The sequence below is a fragment of the Xenopus laevis genome, chromosome 8L (genome assembly GCF_017654675.1).
Source record: "Xenopus laevis strain J_2021 chromosome 8L, Xenopus_laevis_v10.1, whole genome shotgun sequence".
NCBI classification, from domain to species: domain Eukaryota; kingdom Metazoa; phylum Chordata; class Amphibia; order Anura; family Pipidae; genus Xenopus; species Xenopus laevis.
The window spans coordinates 14916261-14944259 of NC_054385.1; the positions used below are offsets into that span (position 1 = coordinate 14916261).

General features: G+C 44.0%; 1 protein-coding gene across 3 annotated transcripts; it reads left to right on the plus strand.

The window, feature by feature from the left end:
* The first annotated feature begins 2970 nt into the window (after window positions 1-2970).
* fpgs.L (folylpolyglutamate synthase L homeolog) lies at window positions 2971-26861 on the plus strand. Of its 3 annotated transcripts, none has more exons than XM_041573264.1 (15): window positions 2971-3123; window positions 9707-9835; window positions 11384-11437; window positions 11546-11610; window positions 18305-18419; window positions 18561-18638; window positions 18874-18935; window positions 19104-19206; window positions 21256-21333; window positions 21412-21559; window positions 22286-22384; window positions 23627-23777; window positions 24566-24641; window positions 24756-24822; window positions 26105-26861. In XM_041573264.1, exons 1-15 carry the CDS (start codon window positions 3103-3105, stop codon window positions 26527-26529), a joined length of 1671 nt encoding a protein of 556 aa, XP_041429198.1. In that variant the 5' UTR covers window positions 2971-3102; the 3' UTR covers window positions 26530-26861. The 3 variants fall into 3 exon arrangements, with proteins under 3 accessions (XP_041429198.1, XP_041429199.1, XP_041429197.1); XM_041573265.1 differs by having other exon boundaries at window positions 3038-3194; XM_041573263.1 differs by lacking the exon at window positions 2971-3123 and adding an exon at window positions 6581-6818.
* The last annotated feature ends 1138 nt before the right edge of the window (window positions 26862-27999 follow it).

A 27999-nucleotide genomic window follows, 5' to 3' on the forward strand; every position in this document is an offset into this window, starting at 1 on the left:
AAAAAAATTCAAAGTAATTTTTTGGATTCTTCGACCACCAAATAGGATACTACGACTTCAAATTTATTTTGAATTCGATTTGAAGTAAAAATTAGTGATGGGCGAATTTATTCGCCAGGCGCCAATTTGCGATTTTTTTCGAAAAACGGGCGCCGGCGTCGGGAAAAAACGGGCGCCAGCGTCGGGAAAAAACGGGCGCCGAAAAATTCATGAAATGGCGCCGGCGTCTCGTTTTTGACGCCGGCGCCCGTTTTTGACACCGGCGCCCGTTTTTCGAAAAAAAAATCGCGAATTCGCCCATCACTAGTAAAAATCATTCGAATATTTGATAATCGAAGTACTATCTCTTTAAAAAAACTTCAACTTCGATAGTTCACCAAATTAAACCTGCCGAAGTGCTATGTTAGTCTATGGGGACCTTCTAGACCATTTTTCTAAGTCTTTACACATCGAAGTAAAATAGTTAGATCATACGCTAAAATCGTTCGATCGAACGATTTTACTTCGATCGTTTGATGGCCAAATTCTCTGAAAAATCCTAAGTATTTTTTACTTCGAAATTCGACCCTTGATAAATCTGCCCCTATAAGTATGCTGCAAGTTGCTTAGGGGGATATTGTACATGGAATTGCACCTGCACTTATCCTGCCATGTATATGGATTTGGCACTATATTTACCTTGCCATGTGTTCTGGGGTATTCTATATATGGAATTGGCGCTGTTTTTACCCTGTCATGTTGTGGGGTATTATACATGAGATATTGGCATTGGTTTATCCTGCCATGTGTTCTGGGGTATTATATACGTGGAATTGGCCAGCAGTGCCGGGCCTACTCGGCCGGGCGCCCTAGACAACCCGGACAACTACTTCGCCCCCCCCCCACCACTCGTACATGAGCAGAAAGGACGCGCGAGTGCGCAAAAACTGTGCGCGTGTGCAGAAAATGCGCGAGTTTAAACTACATAGAAGTGCGGCCACAGCTTCTGAACATAGCGGTCCGAGCTAGGGGAAGGCGTCAGAAGAGGTACGTGCCTGGCGCCCCTGTGCCTTTGCACCCTAGGCAAGTGTCTCTTCTGCCTAACCCTAGTTCTGGCCCTGTTGGCCAGGGGAGGAACTACGAGGGTGCAGCAGATATGATTGCTCCCAGGCCCGCCAGAATGAATCCTTCATAAAAATTGTGTCCGTAGGGGGGGTGGAGTGCACGGCCTGCACCCGCACCAGGGAACTATTAGTTCTGTTACTGGAACTGTATTTATCCTGCTGTGTGTTCTGGAGGTATTATACATGGATTTGGCACTGTATTTATCCTGCTGTGTGTTCTGGAGGTATTATACATGGAATTGGCACTGTATTTATCCTGCTGTGTGTTCTGGAGGTATTATACATGGAATTGGCACTGTATTTATCCTGCTGTGTGTTCTGGAGGTATTATACATGGAATTGGCACTGTATTTATCCTGCTGTGTGTCCTGGATGTATTATACATGGAATTGGCTCTGTATTTATCCTGCCATATAATCGTGTGTATTGTATATGGAACTGACCCTGGGATACTATGAGGCAAATTCACTAAAGGGCAAATTTTCTCCAGCGAATGATATTCCACACCTTGTGCCACTTCAGCTAATTCATTAAAATGCAAAGTTGTGTCTCTGTAGCCGAACGCTGGTGAAGTTTCACAGTGTTAATTCGTCAGCGTGAGCATTTCATAGCGATCTTTCTCTAGCGTTCATTTCTGCCTAGCGAAACTTTGTCAGTACAGATATAGGATCCCTTATCCGGAAACCCAATATCCAGAAAGCTCCAAATTACGGAATGACTGTCTCCCATTGACTCCATTTTATCCAAATAATCCAAATTTTTAAAAATGATTTCCTTTTTCTCTGTAATATTAAAACAGTAGCTTGTACTTGATCCCAACTAAGATATACGGTAATTAATCCTTATTGGAAGCAAAACCAGCCTATTGGGTTTATTTAATGTTTAATTGAATTTCTAGTAGACTGAAGGCATGAAGACCCAGATTACGGAAAGATCTGTTATCCGGAAAACCCCAGGTCCCGAGCATTCTGGATAACAGGTCCCATACCTGTACTCTTATGCTTAGGACAATTAGAATAGGTACATATAGGTCTTATATGTGTCTTTATTAGAGATGTTGGTGCAAATGCTTGAAGTGGCCACTTATTATTACACATGTCCAAGGAAGCAAAATAAAAACAAAAGAGATCCTCTAATGTCCTAGACATGAGCCCACCCTAAAACAAATTTGGCATGCCCCTCAAATGGTTACAAAAAAATGTTAGTTAGGACTTTTGAAGACAATCCCGCTTTAAAATATGTAAAAACTACAGCATTTTTTAGAATTTTTAGGACTTTTTGGCATACAGACACTGACATAAGATTGAGGAGGATGGAAATTCATCTTATCAGTTCGCCAGGTCTAAGCTGGTGAAGGAAACTCTGGCGAAAGAGGTAACGTTCTGTAAAATTCGCAGAGTAACGATCGTTCACCTTGATGGAAAATTTGTCTGGAGATCGACGGTCTCTTTCGCTAGTGAATTGTCCTCTGCACCTGTTAGTAAATTGGCGATGTCCCTGCAGATGAGATTTCTGGCGAATTTTCACTTTAGTTAATCTGCCCCATTGAATCAATAAATGTACATAATGTATTTAATTAGCCTTTCCAAACCCAATCACCGTCAGCCTATAGCAGAGAAGGAAAACATGCGGCTTTGGCCGTGTCCGGTAGCCACCAAGACGGGACTTTGTCGACTGTTTAACATTTGTTTGTTTATTTATGCAGATTCAATCAGGCGGCATTGTTTTTACAACTTGTTTGCAAGCAGCATGCGCTCCATGATAACAGGAATCACACGTTATACCCTGGGAGAATATGTACAATTCACTCCCTGCTCCACCTCCCTGTGAACACACCCCCCTCACTTATCAACACTGGAGTGGACTGGAAGGTTTCCACCACACTTGTCTGTCTCCCACGCTCTACCCACATCGTCTTGTTTTGATACAGATCCAGTTCCGACAACCTTTGGCACAGCAGCCTGGCTCACTGGAGAGTGTTTACCTGTGACGGATCACCATGTCCAAGAATCTTCACAAGGTTTGTTAAGCTCACAGAGCAAAGCCCTGCAGAAAAGAAATATTGAGTACTGAGAAAGCAGCTTCCAGCAGGTAGGACTGTGCAGATTAACGCCACACACAAAGAATGTTACTTTAAGCAACTTTTGCAATATACATTATTTTCACATTTTCATCGTTTTTTTTTTAATACTCCTGTTTCTGACTCCTGAAACAATGTAGCTCATGCCAGCTGATTAGCAAAGAACCAACCTTCTACGTTGCTTCAAGAGTGAGAACCAGAGGACAGAAAGGGATAAAGAAATATTCCTGTTAGTTGCCATTTACAGATTGCATTGCATTACACTGAAGTGGGCGATATCGGGCTGACTCGATCGTGGGCCCTAGGGCTCAACGTTCGGATCAGAACGGTGGCCAAACGGGCAGTCAGATCGTGGGACCACATCAACGAAAATGTGGCTGTGATCTGATGGGATTTTTTAACCTGCCCGATCAGCATCTGGCCGATGTTTGGTCAGATATAGATCAAGGAAGCCCGTCGGGGATCTACACACTGGCCGATAAGCTGCCGACTTGGTCTGTCACCAGCTTTTATCGGCCCGTGTAAGGGGCCTTAGGGCAGCGGCACACGGGCATATTCGGGGAGATTTAGTTGCCTGTCTACTAATCTCCTCTTCTGCCGGGTGAGAATCTCCCCAAACTGCCTTCCGCCTGCTAAAATTAAAAATCGCCTGCGGCAATGCACTCGCGGCGCTTCGATTTCTGAAATCACCCGAAGTTTCCTCGTGAGGCAACTTCGGGTGATTTCGGAAATCGGATTGCGCTGGCATTTTCTCATTACAGCAGGAGGAAGGCAGTTCAGGGAGATTGTCATCCCGAAGAAGAGCCGATTAGTCGCCAGTTGACTAAATCTGCCCGTGTACCCCTGCCCTTAAGTGATATTAGCTGTAGATTACATGCAATCGATCCAAATAATCCAAATTATAAAGTGATTTCTTTTTTCTCTGTAATAACAGAACAGTAGCTTGTACTTGATTCAAACTTAACGTGGCCATAAACGCACTGATAATATCTTACAAAAGTATCTTTCTATTCGTGTGTGTATGGTAGGAGACATAGGATATATAAAATATAATTAATCCTTGTTGAGCAGGCACTCAAATAAGGCAATCTTCCCCCCGATTGTTGCAGCAAAGTAAAAAATTTATTGTGTCCACAACCTTACGCGTTTCATGTCTTCAAACACTTAATTGTAGCTTATGACTAAGTGTTTGAAGACATGAAACGCGTAAGACTTTGGACACAATAAATCTTTTACTTTGCTGCTGCAACAATCTGGTGGAAGATTGCCTTATTAGAGTGTCTGCTCAACAGTACTTTTCGGTTGGTCCGCTCCCTACGCTGGGGGCTCAGGGTGGTGCACCTGGGCCACTTCCTAAACTTGGTGAGTAATAACTCTACTGATTGGAGACCTCCTTTCAAGTTTTATTATACAATTAATCCTTATTTAAAGCAAAACCGACCTATTTAATATTTACATGATTTTCTAGTAGACCTAAGGTTGATTTAAAATATGGAAAGATCCAGGTCCTGCTCATTCTGGTTGATTTAAAATATGGAAAGATCCAGGTCCTGCTCATTCTGGAGAACAGGTTCCATACCTGTATTAGTAATAGGAACATCATGTGACGTAGCAAGTAGAATGGCCAAATTGTATAACCGGTAACTTTGCCCAGCCTATTAACCCCCACACCAGCACCCAGTCAGCTTTTCTGATTATTTTAAATGTGCTGCGGGGCATTAAAGTGACAATTACAATTGTCCTTTAAGTACAAATAAAAAGATATTAAATGGCTAATCAATAATTTACTGAACAAGATCCTATAGAGCAGCCTATCAAGGAACAGACTGTAGGGGATTGGGAGGCAAACACACTATTGTTTCAGTTGCAAATCTTGGATTAAGTGTATGTTTGAGACCCAGGCATAAAAGGGTAAAAACTGTGTTTTTAGCGGCACATCTGTTGTGCCAAGCACTGCCTCCCCACTTAGTGTGAAAGCTGTGTCAGAGCTTTGTTAGAAGTGACATCTTCTGGCAGATTTAAAGCACAAGCCAGAATGTCGTGCTCTGAATTTGTTGCAGAGTAGTCTGCTTTCTCTTAGAGCAGAGACACACGCTCAGATTCGGGGAGATTTAATCGGCAAGTGACAAATGTCCTCTTCTTCGGGGTGACTAATCTCCCCAAACTGCCTTTCCGCTGGTTAGAATCTAAATGCCTGCGGGATGGCACTCTGAGCACTTTGTTTTTCGAAGTTGCCTTACGAGGAAACTTCGGGAATACAAATGCTCCGAGTGCCATCCCACCGGCAATTTAGATTCTAGCCGGCGGGAGGCAGTTTGGGGGAAGAAGAGGCTATTTATCGCCGGGGTGACTAAATCTCCCCGAATCCATACCTCCCAACATTTTGGAAGTAAAAAGAGGGACAAAAATGTTTTCTGCATGTAGTGCGGCAATTTTTTTGACAACACCCATTTTAGTGGTCACACCCCGTAATTACCATGTTCATTATAAAAATTTTAAAATATTTCTCCTTATCTAAACTGTTAAAATTACTTATTTTCTTATCTCAAAATTGTTACAAAGTATCTTAGTTGCATCTGTTAGCTGTACTGGCCTCACTGCCAAAAGCCAATTAAGTTAAAAACTTTGTTTCTTTTTCTGGCTGTTCAGTGCAGAGAAAAGAGGGACTTTCCAGTACAAATGAGGGACTGCGGGTTGAGCTGTCAAAAGAGGGACTGTCCCTCTGAAAAAGGGACAGTTGGGAGGTATGCCGAATCTGAGCGTGTGTCTCTGCCCTTAAAGGGCCACTAAAACCTCATGTTTTCCATAGAATTCTCGTGAGCTAACTTGTTGGGCTATTCCCGCTCAATTGTGCATAATACAGGGGCAGATATTTGTAGGACTCAGATTTGGCTGAATCCAGTCCCCAAGACATCACTGGTGAGGCCTAGTCATGGGAACATCTGAGAGATTTGGGCAAGGGTAAGGTTGGCTCCTTTATGGTTGTTTCCTACCAGTCTATGGAATTAGGGATGCACTGAATCCAGGCTTCGGCCTTTTTCAGCAGGATTAAGATGCAAATTAGGGCTGGGGAGGGAAATCACGTGACTTTGTCACAAAACAATTGATTCCAACTAATATGTTGTTTCTTCTCAAGGGAGGCGAAACAATTTTAATCAATGTTTAAATGATTTTATTCATGGAGACCCAAATTACGGAAAGATCCGTTATTAGGAAAACCCAAGGTCCCGTGCGTTCTGTATAACAAGTCCAGTGACTTGTAGAAGCAATGGTTTACAATATACATTCAGAATTAGGAGTTTGTCAGGATTAGAGCACAAGAGAACACTACACTGAGTTCCTCTCAGAAGTGCTGCCTCAGGCACAACTCAGTGACGTCATCGCTGTTACCCGAATGCCCCGCCCTCGATGTGTGAGCTGAGAACGTTTCCGCCACGCGTAAGATGGCGGTGACAGGTTTCCGCGCCTTACTGGGTTGGTAGTTCTGGGGGTGTGTCCGGGCCGGGCCCCTCAGCATGGCACCAATATACCGGACTTTACACGTGGTGCTTCGCCTGCTTCCCTCTTCACCTGGCCCGAGTCGTTCCAGAAGCCTCAGTACCCAGGCTGCCCCGGCTGTCAGGATGGAGTATCAGGTATCGTGTCTTCTCGGGAGGGGTAGCTGGTTACATCAGACTGGGGAACGACACGTGGTGCTTCGGCATGAATGAGATGAGGGAAGTGTGAGCGCGGGATGAGTAGAATAAGTACATATATCAGATCCCCCTATACATAAGGCATATGGTATGGCTCGCTAATATTATACAATACGTGACAAGTTATCCGTGGGGGTAACTGTTCTCTCTTGCGTCTGGGCTACACTTGTCTGTGGCCAATCACAGTGCTGCACTGACTCCTCTATTTTGGGCACATTGCTGCCAACATCAGTCATTCCCAGGGAACTTCTGTTGCTGCTGGGCCCCTGGTGTTGCTGCTGGGCCCCTGGTGTTGCTGCTGGGCCCCTGGTGGTGCTGCTGGGCCCCTGCTGCCACAATCTTACTGAGCCAATATATATAGTGAATAAAGTACCCCAGGTCATGGTGACTTCTAATATCATATTTTCCAACAGGGCTACTTTACTTATTATAATGCACAAGTTTTAGTGAATCGTGTGACAGAAATGACATCACTACTCACCGTTTATAACTGATGACATCACTAGCCACCGTTTATAAGGATATCATTTACAGGAAATTCATGGTTTTTGTGTACATTATATAGTGGATAATGTACCTCCTACTGTAATTCATATAGATATTATGTTACCGAGGAGTTATGTGACCATATAAAAGCACGAGGCCGCAGGCCGAGGTAACTTCTAATATCCTCATATTTTACAACTGGGGGTACTTTATTTATTATAATACACAAATTTCAGTGAGTCGTGTGACAAAAATGACATCAGAACTCACTGTTTATAACTGATGACATCAGAACTCACGGTTTATAAGGATATCATTTACAAGATATTCATGGCTTTTGTGTATTATAAGGATATCATTTACAGTCTGGTCTCATAGGGAAATGACCAGACTTGGGAAAAAGAGGAGGAGAGTGGGAAGACGTATACGGGTAGAGGGGCTTCTGTGCCGAGATGAGCAGCTTTTCTTAGATATGGGGTTTAGGTGCCCTTTAAATTTGCACTTCCTACTGTAGGGATGTACAGGACTGACTAAATGATCCATTCGTGTTCAAGAGCTGGGATGGTATTATGGGTATAATAAAGGAGAATTCCCTTCCTTATCCCAAGCACGGGAAGAACTGGCAGAGGATCATGGGAGTTGCAGTTCTGTAGAAATGTCCTAGCTGAATGGGTGAGAGGTTTATAGCTCTTCTATAATGGCTTAAAGTCAGCCAGAGCCTCTTGACGTGTATCCCCCTTGACAGGCAGAGACCACTGCTCTGCTCTTATTGGTGCTTTTCCTTACACACCTTCCTTAGGCACCAATCAGAAAACAGCAGCAGTTGCTTAGAGTTGAATATAAAAGAGCCACATGTTGGGTTCCACTGGAAGGTTTGTTTGTGTCGAGGCAATGAAATATAAGCTGAGATCAGCACAGATGTTGTGAGTTTTGGGAGCAGAATAAGAGGAGGATCTGTGTTTGGCAAAGGGATTTGTCCATTAAATAGAAACCCCCCCCCTCAGGTTCATGTTTGTACAGACACAAGGGAAAGTGACCGTGTGGCTGAACAAATACCAAGGCCATTTATTTAACAGAACAAACAGTAAGAGCAGGATTGTGGCACAGTAATGGGGTCCCACTTGATAAAAACATACAACATTGTGTGTGAATGTGATAGGGACCTTAGATTGTAAGCTCCACTGGTGCAGTGACTCGTGAATGATATACAATCTCTGTAAAGCACTGTGGTATATGTCGGCGCCCATAGGGAGATATATATATATATATATATATATCTATCTATCTATCTATCTATCTATCTATCTATCTATCTATCTATATATATATCTATATCGATACTTTAAACTGAGTGATGTTTAACCCCACATATGCTGGGGAGCTTTTCCGCAGGCCGACATCAGCCCCCCTGTAGCATTAGCCTTACTCCCATTGGCGGGCTGGTTCGCTTTTACGCTAACTTTTAATATATAATAGAATGGCCAATTCTAAGCAACTTTCATTATTTATTTTCTATAGTTTCTGAATGATTCGCCTTCTTCTTCCGACTCTTTCCAGCTTTGAAATGGGGGTCACTGACCCCCTCTAAAAAGCAAATGCTCTGTAAGGCTAAAAATGTATCATTATTGCTACTTTTTATTACTCATCTTTCTATTCAGGCCTCTCTTATTCATATTCCAGTCTCTTATTCAAATCAATGCTAGGGGAATTTGGATTCGGATGGCTGAAACTGCAAATTGAAGAGCTGCTGAATAACTCAAAAACCACAAATGATAAAAAAATGAAAACCAATTGCAAATTGTCTCAGGATATCACTCTCTACACCATACTAAAAGCAAACTCAAAGGTGAACAACCCCTTTAGGAGCAGGTATTTCAGCTGACACTCTCTGGGGTCGCTAGAGGGTTCAGTAATGGCTACTAACAAAAAGCCGGTGAGTAGCTTAGGTCTGTCTCCCACCCTACTCAGTGCAATTTGGTTGAATCATGGGAGGCTGTGATTGCTTCTGGTGGTGATCATGAGTCTGTGAGCAAAGTTGTTATGACTCAGTAGCCTCTGCATATCCTGTAATGTATCCCATGGGGTGATGTGTTCTGCCGAGCTCAGCATTTGCTGTCTGGTACATGCTAATCTAGAGTAGGCTTGATGTCTTTCTTAAAGTGGCCATACACGGGCTGATAAAAGCTGCAGAAACACCGATTCGGCAGCTTATTGGCCCATTTATGGGGCCCTCCGGCGGGCTTCCCCGGTCGATATCTGCAACCTGGATTTTATTGCCACTTGCCCTTTCATTGTTACTTATGACAGCACAGCCACTGAATTGTGCCTTTTTTTCTCCGTAGGACGCTATCCGCACCCTGAACACCCTGCAGACAAACGCCAATTACCTGGACCAGGTCAAGAGGCAGCGTTATGATCCGGCAGAGCAGCTTCAGATGATGCGCCAGTTCCTGGAGAGGAGCGGCTTGCAGGTTTGTTTCTCTCTTATGGGTGCAGTTAAGAGTCGGCAGCACATATTGGCCAGCATTACAGTTGTCTATATTTAAAGGGCAACTATCACAAAAAAAATAATATAAGTTTCATCATACTGAAATAAGAAACGTTCTAAATACAAGCAGTTAAAAATTCTGTACTGTATCTGAAATAATCCGGTTTATGTTCACTAATCCTCTCTCAGCATTTGTTTCTCCTCATTCTGTCTTCATTCAGGAGTTGGTTGTCGGATAAACGATCCAATATATTTTATAAGGAGGGCTTCCTTTCCTAGCAGAGGTATTAGAGCTCACTCAAATAACTGATTCCAGTGCAAACACAATCTAACAAAATAACGGCCTTTTGCACAAATTCTGCATGTAGAGAGACATTGAATAGTGTGAGCTCTAATACATCTTCTAGACAAAAGGAGCCCCCCTATAAGAAATATTGGATCTAACTGTCAATGAATATCTGACACCCAACTCCTGAATGAAGACAGAATAAAGAGAAACAGATGCTGAGATAGGAATAGTGAATATAAACTTGATTATTTCAGAAACAGCATAGAATATTTAATTGATTGTATTGATAATGTTTCTTATTTCAGTATAATGAAGCTCATATTAAATTTTTATTTTTCGCAAAAGTCCGAGCAGCCTAACATATGTCAGCAGACTGTGAGTTGCTAGCTCTGATTGGCTGATTCCAGCACAGGCCAGTGATTGGCAGAGCCCTGCTGACACTCAGCATAGTCGAGTTGTTGACAGTAGGGGGAAGAAGCACACTCAACATTTTTAATATCTTAAAAACCATAAGCAAAAAAATTAAAACTTAATTGTCGAAAAGATTACCTGGACTGGTTTTTCTTTAAATCTATTGCCATTCTTCCCTGTCAAACTGGCACTAGAAAGCCTGTCACTGCCCCGCCAGTCAGAGCAAAGTGCAGGAATGTTTGTGCTGCCGGGAACTTTTAACAGAGTGTTTCATGGTTGATCTGTTAATGATTTCATGTTAGTGCTGGGTGTGCAGGGAAGCAATGCAGAGCCACGTGCTGCAGGTTCATATATCACTTGGCTAATGATTTATGGCTTGTTTGACTTCTTGCTGGACTTTCCCTCTCTATACATAGAGCGCTGTGCCAAGCAGTGCCAAATGAAAGCTTATCTGCTTACACATATGTAAAGATACTCTCCTTACAGGGGAACGAAAAGTCCATTGGAAACTTATTCACCTATTGAAATAAGTGAATGCCCAGGGGAAGCAGCTTTAGTCTACTTCACATAGGCACCTCAACTGCACTGCCCTCTGGTGGTCAATAGAAGTCAAAAAACCTCTGGCATTCAAAATAAAATCCTGTACGATATCCGATTAGCTCAGACCAATTAGGACTTTCAAGTATTTGGCTCAGCGTCCCAAAGGCTGGCCAATGAGATGTTAGTGCAGTTGCCAGTTTATGTATCTTGATATAAAATGTGTTATTCGTTCCTTATCTGGGGGCTGTGGAATTCTATTTTAAATGAATAACCTGTCCGTCGTGTTTGCAGGTGGAAGACTTGGACAAGCTGAATATTATACATGTGACTGGAACCAAGGGCAAGGTGAGCAGTAGAGGGGATTAGTGCCCATTGGGCAGATAGATGTAGGGTGTGAGGTGGGAGGAGCTACAGTTTGCTAAGTTTAGTTCTGACCTATACTGTATTTTGAAGGGGTCCACGTGTGCTTTCGTGGAGCAGATTTTGCGCAACTATGGCCTGAAGACTGGATTCTACAGGTAAGTCCGGCTTTTTGGCTTCAATATATATATTTATATATATATATATATATATATATAATATATATATATATATATATATATATATATATATATATATATATATATATATATATATATATATATATATATATATATATATATATATATATATATTTCTCATAGTCAGCTTGGGGGACACAGGGACCATGGGTATAGCTAGTACCACTAGGAGGCAGGACGCAACCCTAAAACAGAACTGACTCCTCCTTCACTGGCTATACCCCCAGTAGGCGGAGCTTAAGTCAGTTTGAGTTGTGTCCTCAGGAGGTTAGGACGTTTTTTATTTTCTGCTAATATTTCTCAGTCAGCTAAGCTGACACCAGGGGCAATGCGGACCCTTTACACTGAGTAAAGGCTCTAATGTCATCCCCCAACGTGGGAGACTGTCTCCGGGGTCACATTGTGCTCTGGCACAGACCACCCAGCTCTACTGATGTCTCCCTTTCCTTGCAGGAGGAGCAAGCTGGCCGGCAGACAAAGAGAGTGCTGGATGCCTTGGGCTGGAGGTAAGTCTGAATCCTCAGCCCCTATCCCTCCTTTACCAGGCTTGGCGCCTGGCTCTTCCCTTCATTCCCCCTCAAGCCTACTTGGATTGGGATTTATTCCCTTAGGGCCAGGGGGCGCTCAGGCAGTGCGCACTATTGGCGCTACACTTCTGCACATTCCCTCAGCGGGTACGCCATTGTACTGTAGCGCCGCCATTAATACTTGGTGCGGAGCGGCGTTTTTTCCCCTTTTCTTCTGGCGGGGTTTTTTCCTTGCGCTGCGCACACGCGCGCATGCGCAACTCGGCCACTGACGTCATACGCGTCCACTCCCCTCGGTGCGTGCCGCCATCTTGCAGCACAGGAGCGCACTGTGGGATTCGCGCGCTTCTTCTCTGTGACAACGGAGGCTACAGCAAGGGCTGCACGCAGGGGCACGGGGACCTTCAGTACTCTCTGCACTACCCGACCAGGCTACTCCTCCTTCCCTGCCTATATCTCGCAGGTTAGCGTGTAGCTCACAGACATTGGGGGTGAGTAAGTTTTTCCTGAGTCTAAACTTCCTCTACCACTTCCTAGCCATCATAATGTCTGAGGGGCCAAGTGAGGGCCTTTTTACCAGGGCAGCACCCACTGCTTCTATTACTTATTTGGCCTGTGCCAAATGCTGCAAACGTTTGCCACGGGGGCACAAAGACCCCTTATGTTCTAAATGCAAGCCTCAGGTTACTGAACCCTCAGTACCTACTCCACCTCAGGGGAATCAGTCTCAGCAAGGAGACTCTCCAGCTTCCAGCAGACATGCTTCCCCAATCAGAGGGCATACTACTCCAGAATGGGCCTCCCAATTGGCCACAGGAATTCCAAAATTGGCTCAGTCACTGGACAGGCTACTTTCCCGTCTAGATAACCCTAGACATAGACCTTCCAAACGCAGAGCTCCTTCTCCATCTGATGAAGAGAGCGATTCTCCTCCCAGACACCAGTCTCCTTTTCCTCCAGACTCTGAGGATGAAGACCGCTCTGATGGGGAACTTTCGGTTGGTTCCGGCCATGATGCGGAGGAATCACACAAATTTTCATCAGAATCCGTGGATTCCTTGATTTCCGCTGTATTGGAAACTCTTAATCTCCAAGAAACGGAGGCTACAGCCGAATCCTCAAAGGCTCTTTTTAAACGACACAGTAAAACATCACCTGTTTTTCCTTCTCATTCTCAGCTTGACCAGCTTATTCAACACGAATGGGACAAACCCGAGAGACGCTTCCAGGCAAACCGGCGTTTCCTTAAACAATATCCTTTTCCGGCTGATATCACTGACAAGTGGTCATCTCCGCCATCAGTTGATGCCCCCGTGTCTCGACTTTCCAAAAATACAGCACTGCCAGTCCCTGACGCTTCATCCTTCAAGGACTCCATGGACAAGAAATTAGAGAGCTTACTACGTTCCGTTTTCTCTGCTTCTGGCTCAGCCCTTCGGCCAGTCATTGCCATGGCGTGGGTCAGCAGGGCCATACAATCCTGGTCCGATACTCTCATTACCTCTATAGCAGACGGAGCCCCACGTCACGAGCTGTCTCAATTAGCCTCACAGATCAAAGAAGCGAACGACTACTTATGCGAAGCTTCACTGGACGCAACGCAAGTCATCAGCAGGTCATCAGCTCTTGCTGTTGCAGCTCGCAGATCCCTTTGGATGAAATTATGGTCCGCCGACCTTTCCTCCAAAAAAGTCTCTTACCTCCATCCCCTTCAAGGGCAAGCTTCTCTTCGGACCTGACCTCGATAAGATCATTAGCCAAGCTACCGGAGGTAAGAGCACTCTGCTGCCACAACCAAAGGCTCGTCCCACCTTTCGTAGAGGAAAGTTTTTTCGTGTCCCCCAATCCAAGGGATCGAGATCTTCTCCTCCACGAACATCATTCACAAATAGAGGTCGGTTTGGGAACAAGCAAAGACCTTCCTGGCAGAACCGGAAGCACACCTCTAAGTCTACTGACAAGTCTACCTCAGCATGACGCCATCTCCCTAAGTACAACGGCAGTGGGGGGGAGGTTACGACTTTTTTCAGAAACATGGTCTGCAATCACTCAAGATTCATGGATTCAAGAGGTCGTCACCAGAGGTTACCACTTAGAATTTTCGTCTCCTCCCCCTCCACGGTTTTTCATGTCACGACTCCCGCAGGAGCCAAACAAAAGATCAGCCTTCCAGAATGTGATTACCAGTCTTCTTCTCGCAGAAGTTATTATTCCTGTACCTCCTGCGGAGCGATTCATGGGATACTACTCCAATCTCTTTGTTGTCCCCAAAAAGGACGGATCCGTTCGGCCTATCCTAGACTTAAAGGAGCTCAACAAATTTATCCGCCCTCGCAAGTTCAAGATGGAATCCCTGCGATCTGTCATCGCAGCGATGTCACCAGGCCAATTCCTCATGTCTCTCGACATAAAGGACGCTTACCTACACGTCCCCATTTTCCCTCCGCATCAGAAATTCTTGCGGTTTGCCTTCAAAAATCGTCACTTCCAATTCACGAGTCTGCCCTTCGGCCTCACCTCGGCTCCCCGAGTCTTCACCAAAATTATGGCGGCAGCCACGGCAGAGCTTCGCAGCGCTGGGATAAACATCACTCCCTACCTGGACGACCTGCTGATCAAGGCACCTTCCCTTCAAGAGGCTCAACAATCTCTTCGGACCTCCATCATCAAGCTACAGGACCTGGGCTGGGTTCTAAACCTCACCAAGTCTTCTCTAGTACCCAGCCACTCCATGATTTTTCTGGGTATGACGTTCGACACTCAATCACAAACGATATCTCTTCCAATGGAGAAAGTAGTCTGCCTGCAGCAGTTGGTGACGACACTACTTCAAAAGCCACGTCACACAGCGAGATTCTGCATGAAGGTTCTGGGAGTCATGGTATCCTCGATCGAAGCAGTGCCATTTGCTCAATTCCACCTCAGGGAACTTCAGTGGAACATTCTCTCCTCCTGGAAACGAAAATCCCTTCTACAGGAGATTCAACTTTCTCAGCTGACGAGATCCTCTCTCCTCTGGTGGTTACAGACCCCACATCTCACCAAGGGGAAACGTCTAGGGGACCCGTGCTGGCGAATTCTGACAACGGATGCGAGTCTCTTTGGCTGGGGAGCTGTTCTCGAGGGCCAGTCTGCCCAGGGACAGTGGTTGCAATCCGAACGCCGGTTGCAGATCAACCTGCTCGAGATTCGGGCCATACGGCTGGGTCTCCTCCACTGGCAACACGTCCTCAAGGGACAAGCGGTGAAGGTTCAGTCCGACAACTCCACGGCGGTGGCCTACATCAACCACCAAGGCGGTACAAGAAGCAGGGGAGCGCTCAACGAGATAAAGCTTATCTTTCGGTGGGCCGAAGCTCAACAAGTTCACTTGTCGGCCATCTACATCCCGGGGTTGCTGAATTGGGAAGCGGATTTTCTCAGCCGGCAGTCCCTGGACCCGGGCGAGTGGTCCCTAAACGACGACATCTTCCAGGAGTTAACGCTAAAGTGGGGCGTCCCAGAAGTAGACCTCATGGCAACCAGGCACAACAGGAAGGTTCCACAGTTCCTGGCTCGCTACAGAGATCCCCTGGCTCACGACGTCGATGCCATAACGGCTCCCTGGCCCTTTCGGCTGGCGTACGCCTTTCCACCTCTGCCACTCATTCCCAGAACCATCAGAAGGCTTCAAAGAGAAAGGACCACCCTCATTCTGATTGCTCCACGGTGGCCCAGACGGGCTTGGTTCTCAGATCTCCTCAACCTATCCGTGGCAGAACCATGGACCTTACCGTCAATTCCCGACCTTCTCACCCAGGGACCGATCCGACACCCAAACCTAAGCAACCTCTCCTTAACGGCATGGCTCTTGAGACCAAGATCCTAACCCAAAAGGGTTTTTCTACAGCGGTTGCACGCACTATGTGTGCAGCACGGAAACCGACATCAGCCAAGGCGTACTATAGAGTTTGGTCCACCTACCGCCAGTGGTGCTCTAAATCCAAGGTGACGTTCCGGACCTTATCCATACCGCACATCCTGGAGTTCCTGCAAGACGGTCTCTCCATGGGCCTGTCCTTGGGGTCTCTGAAGTCCCAGATCTCTGCCCTTTCGGTTCTCTTCCAGAAACGGCTCGCTCTACTTCCAGACGTCAAGACGTTCATGCAGGGAGTGGCGCATGTAGCTCCGCCAGTTCGCACACCAGTTCCTGTGTGGGATCTTACCTTGGTTTTACATGCTCTTCAACTGCCTCCATTCGAACCACTAGCTTCTGTGCCTCTCCAGTGGCTCACCTGGAAGATCGTTTTTCTGCTAGCTATCGCCTCTGCGAGACGTGTCTCTGAACTCAGTGCACTCTCCTGTCGAGCTCCTTACCTCATCTTCCATCACGACAGGGCTGTTCTTCGCACTATTCCTTCCTTCCTACCGAAGGTCGTCTCGGAATTTCACCTTAACCAGGAAATTGTTGTGCCATCATTTTGTCCTGCTCCTGCAAACCCTAAGGAACAAGCCTTGCACTCCCTTGATCCTGTGAGAGCCCTGAAGTTTTATCTGCATAGGGTTCAGGACTTCCGCAAGTGTGATGCGCTGTTGGTGATTCCGTCGGGTCCTCGCCAGGGTACTCCGGCTACCAAGCAGAACATTTCCAGGTGGATCAAACAAGCTATCCAAAGAGCTTATACAGCGAAGGGGAAGGATCCCCCACACAGAGTCACGGCTCATTCCACCAGGGGTGTGAGTACTTCCTGGGCGTTCCGTAACCAGGTTTCGGCTGAACAGCTGTGCAAGGCAGCTACATGGACTTCAGTCCATTCATTTTCCAAATTTTACCACTTTGATACCTTTGCGGCATCTGACACTCGCTTCGGCAGACGGGTGCTGCAGGCTGCGGTGGTGTCTTCCTAGGCCTCTTGTCCCACCCGGCTCTGGGGACAGCTTTGGTACGTCCCATGGTCCCTGTGTCCCCCAAGCTGACTATGAGAAAAGGAGATTTTGTTACTTACCGTTAAATCTTTTTCTCTTCAGTCACTTGGGGACACAGGGCTTCCCTCCCTGGACTGAGGCCTTCACTTCTGTCAGACATTTTATGGTTATTAAGTGTTATGGTTGTTTCTTACTCTAAGTTTTATTACTCCTGTTAACTTTGGTACAAACTGACTTAAGCTCCGCCTACTGGGGGTATAGCCAGTGAAGGAGGAGTCAGTTCTGTTTTAGGGTTGTGTCCTGCCTCCTAGTGGTACTAGCTATACCCATGGTCCCTGTGTCCCCCAAGTGACTGAAGAGAAAAAGATTTAACGGTAAGTAACAAAATCTCCTTATATATATATATTATTTATTTATATATATAAAATTTTTAATAACAATTACAGTATCATATATTATATTCATAGAATGATTCATATATACGCTTCAAGACTTATAACATTGTTCAATGCAAATATTAACATTTTCCATTGTCTGATCCGGTAATGGTACAAAGTCCAGTTCCAGCTAATGTATATATTGTATATATTATATATATATATTGTATATATTATATATATATTATATATATATATATATATATATATATATATATATATATATATATATATATATATATATATATATATATATATATATATATATATATATAGTAATGGCAGAACATATGACAAATAGCAAATAACCGATTTATACAAAAGAAAAAGAAAAGCAAACAGAAAAAAAACAAAATGTTATACTATAAGTAGAAAGTGGGTTGCCTCACTGTCTAATTGCCTCTATTTATTATCCGCGTACGGGAGGCTCTCCGTTTAATATCCGGGTGGTTAAAGTGTCAGCAAGTGGGAAGGGAGGGTCCCTCCATACCTGTAATCTATCCAAGGCTTATTTTGTGCTTAAGTAGATAATTTATATGTTTTTAATTGCTTAAACGGTACCCAAAACATTCCAGCACACATTCATTACACATTTTCACTGGTTTTAAAGTTATTTGTAAATGGGATTTCAATGGCAACTTCCCATTTGGATACTGAAATGTAATTTTGACCAACACGGAAATGTTTCATAGTTGCCCAGGGCTTTTTATTGCCCTGGAAAAGGGGGAGGGTCACCCACAGATCTTGCCCAGCGCAATAATACATTATCTAATGTTCTTGCAGCTCCCCACACTTGGTGCAAGTGAGAGAGAGGATCCGGATCAATGGGCAGCCCATCAGCAAAGAGCTTTTCAGCAAATACTTCTGGCAGGTGTACAATCGATTCGAAGAAACCAATGTAAGAAAATGGAGGGTTACGCCATGCAGGAAGTTAGAGCGACTTATTAACTACGTTAAATAAACGTAAAGTGCCAGAGGGTTAATGTATGGGACCAGTCGATACTTGAAATTAACCTTATTTTCTGCTTTCCTCCTTTAGGATGAAGAGAACCCCTCCATGCCACCTTACTTCCGCTTCCTCACTATCATGGCTTTCCACATCTTCCTTGAACAGAAGGTCTGTCATTTCCTAGGCCTGTTCTATGTGTGGCCTTCATAGATGAATGAGAATTCTATTTATTCTTCCTTGGTAAAATCATGGAAGAATTCTATTATTTTTCCCCACTCTGGTCACTAAGGGGCGTTGTTTCATCTTGTTCTGCAAACATTTTATGTTTCATAAATCCCTAAATAAATAGATACTGCACTGGGATGTTTCCATGGCCCTCACTCTCCCCATTTGTGTGTCTCAGGTAGACCTTGCTGTGCTGGAAGTTGGCATTGGAGGAGCATACGACTGTACCAATATCATCAGGTAGGTAGAATTACATTATTATTAAGATTATTTTGCATTTCTCATACAGCTGCTAGTATGCACTGAGAACTGTAAGGAATTCTGGGAGTTGTAGTTCACAGGGCTCAACTTCTGTGGTCTATATCAGTTTGTGAACCTAAACTTGGCCCTTCTGTCTGTTCCCTGCAGGAACCCCTTAGTTTGTGGTGTCTCTTCCCTGGATATCGACCATACAAGCATCCTGGGAGACACCATTGAGAAAATTGCGTGGCAGAAAGGGGGGATATTTAAGGTAAGGAGAATGACTGACTAGATCTAAATTGTGCAGTCTTAGTTGGCTGATACCTACTTCTGATCCTGTGAGCCTGTGTATTGTAATAATCCTGCTTTGAAAGACTCAGCTCAGTTGCACAGAAACAAAGTACCGGTAAAGGGTAAATATGCTGATTAGAATGTTTGCATTTAATTTGTTGAACTGTCTGAACAGAGTAATGCCTGCTGCCTGTCAAATTTCACATCTACAGCAGCAAACTGGAAAATGAGGTTCAATGTTTTGCACTTTGGCAAAAATAATATAAATGCAAGTTATACACTAAATGGCAGTGTGTTAGGAGTTTCCTTAAATGAGAAGGATCTAGGGGTTTTTGTAGATAACAAGTTGTCTAATTCTGGGCAGTGTCATTCTGTGGCCACTAAAGCAAATAAAGTTCTGTCTTGCATAAAAAAGGGCATTAACTCAAGGGATGAAAAAATAATTCTGCCTCTTTATAGGTCCCTGGTGAGGCCTCCAGTCCTTAAGAGGGATATAAATGAGCTGGAGAGAGTGCAGAGACTAAGTGCAACTAAACTGGTTAGAGGGACGGAAGACTTAAATTATGAGGGGAGACTGTCAAGGTTGTTTCTCTGGAAAAAAAAGTCGCTTGCGAGGGGACATGATTACACTTTACAAGTACATTAGAGGACATTATAGACAAATGGTAGGGGACCTTTTTACCCATAAAGAGGATCACCGTACCAGAGGCCACCCCTTTAGACTAGAAGAAAAGAACTTTCATTTGAAGCAACGTAGGGGGTTCTTCACAGTCAGGACAGTGAGGTTGTGGAATGCACTGCCGGGTGATGTTGTGATGGCTGATTCAGTTAATGACTATAAGAGGGACTTGGATGATTTTTTGGACAGACATAATATCAAAGGCTATTGTGATACTAAACTCTATAGTTAGTATAGATATGGGTATATAGAATTTATGTGAGGGTATGGAGGGGTGTGTGTATGGATGCTGGGTTTCTTTTGGAGGGGTTGAACTTGATGGACTTTGTCTTTTTTCAACCGGATTTAACTATGTAACAATGAAAGGGTTTCTGCTAGAAAATCGCCTTATGTAGATTAGGGGGACATTATTCCCTTTTTTACTGACTGCCCAGGTCTGTTATTCTCACTATCATGGTGCTACGCTGTGACCACCAGAGGGAGCTATTTCTCTATCAAAAAAGGCGATAGGAAGACCCTGATCTGTGGACACCTTTATTATTAGTGATTATAGTTTCCCTGTTATTTATAGGGCTAGATATCATGCTATGATTATTCTTTATATTATGTTGGTATTTTCTGCTGAGCTTTAGGGCAGAGACACACGCTCAGATTCTGAGAGATTTCGTTGCCCGGCCATAAATCTCCTCTTTCGGGGCGAAATGCCTCCCGCCGGCTAGAATCTAAATCGCTGGCGGGATGGCAATCGGTGTGCTTCATTGTGCTTCAGAAAACGAAGAGCTCTGAGTGCCATTCTAGCCGGCAGGAGGCAGTTCCGGGAGATTAGTCGTCCCGAAGAAGAGGAGATTTGTCACTGGGCGACTAATCTCCCTGAATTTGAGCATGTGTCTCTGCCCTTATAGCCTCCAGTCATTGTTTCAGTGAATCTTGTAATCTCACTCCATATCACATTCACAAACCCGATTTTATCAGGAGCCAATTGACCAGGCTGTATGGTTTGGAGAGTGGGAGGAAACCCATGCATTGTTACAAATCCCATTGCAAATTATCTTGTCTTAATTTTTGTTTAAAACCTTTGACAAACCAGTAATGTTCCAGCGACTTCATGAACAGTGGAAGGAGAGCAGCCTATTAGACTAAGTAGGAATAATGAAACTGCTGTATATTTGTGCTGTGAGTCATGCCATGCATGATCATCATTGTGATGTGCTTTGCTGCAACCCTTATTGACTTGACAGTTGTTCCTTCCTCCCAGTTCCCAGCTTTATTTTTCCAGTACGGTTATTTTATATCTAGACAGGGAGACGCCATATTTTTATTGGGTTTTGTGTAACCTGTTCCATCTTGCAGTCAGGTGTTCCTGCTTTCACAGTCTCCCAACCAGCAGGCCCACTGGAGGTGCTGAGAAAACGAGCAGAGGAGATTGAGGTAGGATTCTGACCAGTGTGTGCCCACATCTGTACTGGCCACTGGCACTTTTCTGATAGTCTTTCTCTATCTCTGCAGTGCCCGCTCTACATGTGCCCTGACCTTGCAGAGTATGAGGATGATGGCATTAGCCTACAGCTGGGTCTGGCAGGGGATCATCAGAAACTCAATGCAGCATTGGCATTACAGCTGGCACAGACGTGGCTTCAGCACCAAGGCTATCCAGGTGAGTCCAGTCCAGAGAGCTCCTATAACTAGTGTTGCCATCTGGCCAGTATTTTACCGGCCGGGCCAGTAAAATGATGGCTGAGCCCAGTGTTGTTAATAGGGAAAAAAGATAAATATATAGGAAGGCTGGTATTTTTTTCCAGAAAAGGTGGCAACCCTACCTACAACTCCCACAGTCCGACCAGGAGAAAATAATATATATATATATGTACTGTCTGTATTTGTACTGCAATCTATGGAGGGGAGGGCATTTAAATCCCTTATTATGAGAGACGCTGACAAATTTGAGAAATGTGTCTTGATCACATATAGTCAGAAACAATCTCGTAAATCCATAGAAACAAGCAGTTCGTTTTTGCAGGTCTACTGCATTCAAGAGGCAAAAGTACTTGAGCCTTCTGATTTTAGTTGGCTGATAGGTGACTGGACAATGGATGCTGCCGAGCACAGGATCTCATTCCACTGAATATGAAGTATAAGAAGTTTATTAGCTGAATGATATTTTCTCTTTCTCGTTTGAAATATTTGATCTGATTTTCACAATAAACAATACAAATCAATATGACCGCAAATAAAATGCAGACTAAGAAGATGTACAAGGACATGTTATTCAAAATGTATCATTTTCAATGAAGAAATATATAAAAGAAAGTAACAAGAACGAACAAAAACTAACTAAGCCAGTGGATGCAAAGACAATCATAAATCTTTTCTCTTTCTCAAGGTGTTGGAGAACAGAAGAGTCCAAGCCGCCACCTTCCTCCAATGAAATGGCCCTTCCCTCTGGCATCTGCCTTCCGTCCCAGCATCCCTATGGTTCAAGGTGAAAATCTCCATGCTCTGGGTTTACCTGTAAACAACACCAGTAACACCCACAACAGAAAAGCTATCCTTTCACTTGTGTCTGTTGTCTAAACAAAGGCTCGCCTAAACGATCGGAATCATAACAGCATCCTGTACCTATAAAAACATTTTGGACTTTATATTTAGTTGTTGCTGGTCCCTCATAATAAGGGAAGAATATGTGACATGCTGTGTCCTTGTGATGCCTGTAATAATAATCTTTGTACCGGAATAGAACAATATAAGGCATAGTCAAGCCAACAAATACCCAGGATAAAAAAAAAGGCATAAAACAAAAAATTTAATAAAATAAAAACTGTGACTAATTATTGCACAATAACAGGTGGAGGTGTGAGGGAACTACCATACCAGAAAACATCATATAGACAATTAACGTGCTGTATATTATCCATGAATTATGAATGATTCATGGATAATACAGCAGGAGCAAGTTAGGCTACAGGGGGTGAGGTAAGGAGAGGAGTCACTTACTGAGTCTGTGACCCTCCCTGACTTACTACTGGAAGATGTTATGGAGGCCCGGAGCTGGAGGGAGGCTTGGGTGCAGCAGGTGCTGACTGGAGGGAAAGTGGAGCCGACCAAGCACTTAATAGCCAATCCAAAGAAGTGATGGTGGATGCTGCAGCCAGGCTAGTATGAGGCAGAAGCAGTGTCAGTTTGACTGGAGCGCAGCTGGTTCCTGGTGGGGCGGTACACTTTCTTGGTACAGGCCTTCCTGACTGAGCGTCACCAGGGGGAGGCTGGTACTGATAACGCGTGGGCCCTGTGTCACATCATCACGTGTCTAATCCTGCACGCGTGTGCGCAGCGCAAGCGTGGACTGTTCCACGTGGAAAAATTAAAGAGGGGGTCACTGCTTTGAGCAAGTAGGTGGAGGATTATTATTGCAGGGCAGCGTTGCAGTCGGTTGTGGGGCAGCCAGTGGCGAGAGTTTCTTACGATCAGGAGCGGCCCACACATGAACACAATATGAACTTCATAGGCACCCGATCAAAATTTTCCGTTCAGCCCAATCGACGAGCCGACTGATATCCAAGTCTTCTGCGAATATCAGTTTGCTCTTTCCCCACCATACATGCACCGTCGTACGAAAATTCGTTTTGTACGATATTATCTGTGCGTCTGTGGCCACCTTAAGTTTTTATGAGCTGTGTGACCAGAGCTATTGTGCTTCCTATAACGTAGTCTGGATAATCCGCAGGGCTGCAGGACACCATTTGGCTGGGAAGGACACAGATCTTCAAACGGGGCCCAATTTCCTACTACATAGATGGAGCCCACACCAGCAGCAGCATAAAGGCCTGTGTCAGGTGGTTCCGGGAAGTGGCACTAAAGGAAGAAAAGGCTGGAGGGTAAGGAATAGTCTTATGGCAAACTCTGTGGGCCAATGGCAAATTGGGCTTATTATTTGCTGGCATTTTACTGAGCCTAACTGTGGCTGGTCACGTTCAGTTTAATGAAATCAGCCTGTGAGCCATGTTGATACTATTCATCTGAATAATGTGCCATGGGCCTAAATAAAGAGTCTTAAAGGGGACCTGTGACCCAAAGAAATAATTTCAAATTGTAATCTATTGTGCTTTTTAAGCAAAATAAACTATACGTATGCTGTATAAATGATTTAAATCTTGCTTGCAGTCGGCCTTGGAATTCACCACCACAACAAGCAGGCAGCAGCCATTTTGTGGACGCTGTTCTTAAGGCAAGCCTCACAATCTTATTTGTGCACCAGAATGGGGGACCTGATCCCCATGAACAGGGAGGGGGGATGTGGGGAGCGCAGCAACATGTAGGAAATGCTGAATGGAAAGTGAAAGTAATTGCTTGCCCGCCTCTATGCCTATGCATAGAGGAGGGGCAGGCAATATATGATTGACAGCTAAAATCTTAAATTGCATTTATAACAAGTATGGATGTTTTAATGAAAAAAAAAATGTGGGTTTCATGTCTAATTTGGAAAGGACTTTTACTATACCGCTTTTTACGTCTGGGTGACAGGTCCACTTTAAAGGACCACACACCTGAAAAAGTGTTTGAAGTGACATTACTGTATATAGGACCTTTCCCTTTCCTATCTAACAGAATTGGGAGGGGTTGTCTGCATGCTCAAGTCGTTTATGTGCTTTTTGTTCATTTACAGGGGGTCTGTGGTCCGCGTTCTGCTGTTTAATGCCACAGGAGAGAGGGACACGGCTGCCTTGCTGAAGCATCTTCAGGTAAATGTGCTGTGGGAGTAGCTTGCTGCTTGGCTACTGTCCCAAAGCTTATTTTAATGTTATTATATTTGATTTGTTTGCATTGGATATTTACTTTCCTTTCTTTCCTTACAGCCCTGCCATTTTGATTATGCCATGTTCTGCCCAAACATCAGTGAAGTGTCAGGAGTGGGAATGGCAGGTAAGTGCTCATAATCTCCCACCTTCATGTCTCTCTTGCTTACAGATCAGGAAGGTTTAGTACTGAATATAACCCAACCAGTTTGCCTTTACGCTGACTCCTATAGGGCTTAGATGCACAGAATGGGGAAATTTGGGGTTTCTCTGAAGCATGGAGGGCTGTTCCCCTGGCTGCTATGTCTGTTCTTAACCATATTTGCCAGCCTGATGCAGCCCAACAAGGTCAGACCTCACCCCTCTAATGACCAGGCCACTTCTCCAGTGGGATTATGAGATTACTTAAAGGGATACTGTCCTGGGAAAACATGTTTTTTCCAAAACACATCAGTTAATAGTGCTTCTCCAGCAGACTTCTGCACTGAAATCCAATTCTCAAAAGAGCAAACAGATTTTTTTATATTCAATTTTGAAATCTGACATGGGGCTGGATATATTGTCAGTTTCCCAGCTGCCCCCAGTCTTGTGACTTGTGGCTGCACATTAGGATGGAACTACTTTCTGCCAGGCTGTTATTTCTCCTACTCAATGTAACTGAATCATTTTCAGTGGGACTTGGCTTTTACTATTGAGTGTTGTTTTTAGATCTACTAGGGAGCTGTTATCTTGTGTTAGGGAACTGTTATCTGGTTACCTTCCCATTGTTCTTTTGTTAGGCTGCTGGGGGGGGAGGGGTTTATATCACTCCAACTTGCAGTACAGCAGTAAAAAGTGACTGAAGTTTATCAGAGCACAAGTAGGGTTGCCACCTGGCCGGTAAAAATGATGGCTGATCCCAATGTTATTAATAGGGAAAAAAGTAAAATTTATATGAAGGCCGGTATTTTTTTCCAGAAAAGGTGGCAACCCTAAGCACAAGTCACATGACTGGGGGCAGCTGGGAAACTGACAACATGTCTAGCCTCATGTCAGATTTCAAAATTAAATATGAACAAATCTGCTTGCTCTTTTGAGAATTGGATTTCAGTGCAGACGTCTGCTGGAGCAGCACTATTAACTGATGTGTTTTGATAGAAACATGTTTTCCCATGGCAGTATCCCTGGTGGCTAGTTTTTAGGTCCAACATTTGGTTGCCCCCCCCCCCCCCCACCATAGCTCATAGCAAGGTTTTAAATGTATGAAACCATGGCCTGTAGCAGTCACTTTCCTATAGCTCCAGGTAAATAAGCACTGCCCTGCAAATTTAGTCTTCTTAAATACCCTTTAGGGGATCCCACATTTTGTAATGTACTGGGTTAGAGTATTAATAATGTATTAGTGCTTATCCATACAATGATCTCCCCAGATCAGCAGAATTTTAATGTGACCCTGGAGAACGTCCTGACTCGATGCCTAGAAAACCAAAAGACGTGGAATCAGCTGAACGAAGAACGCAGCTGTTCTGCCCCGTGGGGTTCTTCCTTGCCCGTAGATGCCCTCATTAAAGACAGCCCACGCGGCTCTCCTCTGCTTCTCGCCCCTTCCTCCGAGCGCTTTCTGAACTGCAATTCCTTGGTCTTCCCTTGCATCTCTCATGCCCTGCAGTGGGCAACTCAAGGAAGAGACATGGAGTTCCCATGCCTGGACATTAACCTTCTCCACCACCACCCTGTGGCCAGTTCTGGCTCGGTACTTTTGAGAGAAGCGGCTCGCATCCAAGTTCTTGTTACTGGGAGCTTGCACCTTGTAGGGGGAGCCCTGAAATTGCTCGACCAATCTCTGTCCCAGTAGTGCCATGCAGATAGTGGTCACCCACGTCAGGTTCATAAATCACTTTTACTTGAACAGGATTTCTTCCCACTGCTTGTTAACTCCTTAGTTACCAGAGACCTCTGTGATGCATTTTTAGCATCTAATCTGTCATTATCTTTTCTGAAATGATTCAACATCTGTGGTGCTACAGCCCCCCTTGTGTAGCTGTAAATGACTCTTCCCCTAACCCTGCTGTTTCCCAACAATCCTGCTGCGGTTGCCTTGCTGTACAACAGTGAGGGATGTCTGGGTACTACCATGTTTGTTTTGTTTATTGTTTTACATACTGCCCAAAATATTTATTAACACTATTTGTGTCCTTTGCTTTATTCCTATTTATTATTTTGATGTGATGCTGCAGCTTTGACCAGTGGAGGGCTTTGTTTAGCAGCTGCGGTAGTCTATATCTTTCTAATTCAGATTGTGTTTTTTTTTGTTTTTTTTTTTATATAAGGCATGTGCTGGGAATGAGTGTCTGTGTTAAAGTGACGTTGACAGAATTAGATTTTTAATTAGATTGATATATTTTTAAAGGGGTTGTTCACCTTAAATTAACTTTTAGTATGATGTAGAGAGATATTCTGAGATAATTTGTAATTGGTTTTAATTTTTTATTATTTGTGGTTTTTGAGTTATTTAGCTTTTTATTCAGCAGCTCTTCAATTTGCATCTTAACCACTCTGGTAACTAGGGTCAAAATGACCCTAGCAACCATGCATTGATTTGAATAAGAGACTGGAATAGGAGAGGCCTGAATAGAAGGATCAGTAATAAAAAGTAGCAATAATAATACATTTGTAGCCTTACAGAAGGGTGTCAGCGACGCCCATTTAAAAGCTGCAAAGATTCGGAAGAAAAAGGAAAATAACTATAAAAAATTAAATAATAAGAAACCAATTGAAAAGTTGTTTAGAATTGGCCGTTCTATAACATAAGTTACCTTAAAGGTAAACCACCCCTTTAACTGTTTACATTTTTGGTAGACATCTTGGCATTTCCATTATGATCTGGTTGCTAGGGATTAATATACATTAGCAACAAGGTAGTTGTTCAGAAGTCAGATAGATAGGCAAGAGCCAGAAACAAAATCTGCAAGTGAAGCATTTTATTTTTTTTTTTAAGTGTTTTTTTTTTTTGGTTGCCCAGGTCCCCCGATAATTATCATCCGTTATAGGTTAGAAATAGGCAATGGCAATAATACATACCTCCCAACATTTTGAAAATAAAAAGAGTGACAAAAAAGTTGGTGCGAGTAGCGCTGCAAATTTTTCTGACCACACCCCCTAATTACCATGTTCATTTTACAAAATTTGGCAGGTTATGAAAGTTTGAACATATTTCTGTGTTTTTTTTACAGTTTTGCTAATGAAGGTGAATTGCCCTTTAAGCTGTGAGTCTAACTTTTCCCAAGGGACCGGTTATCTTTTATTGTTACACTTACTTATTTGC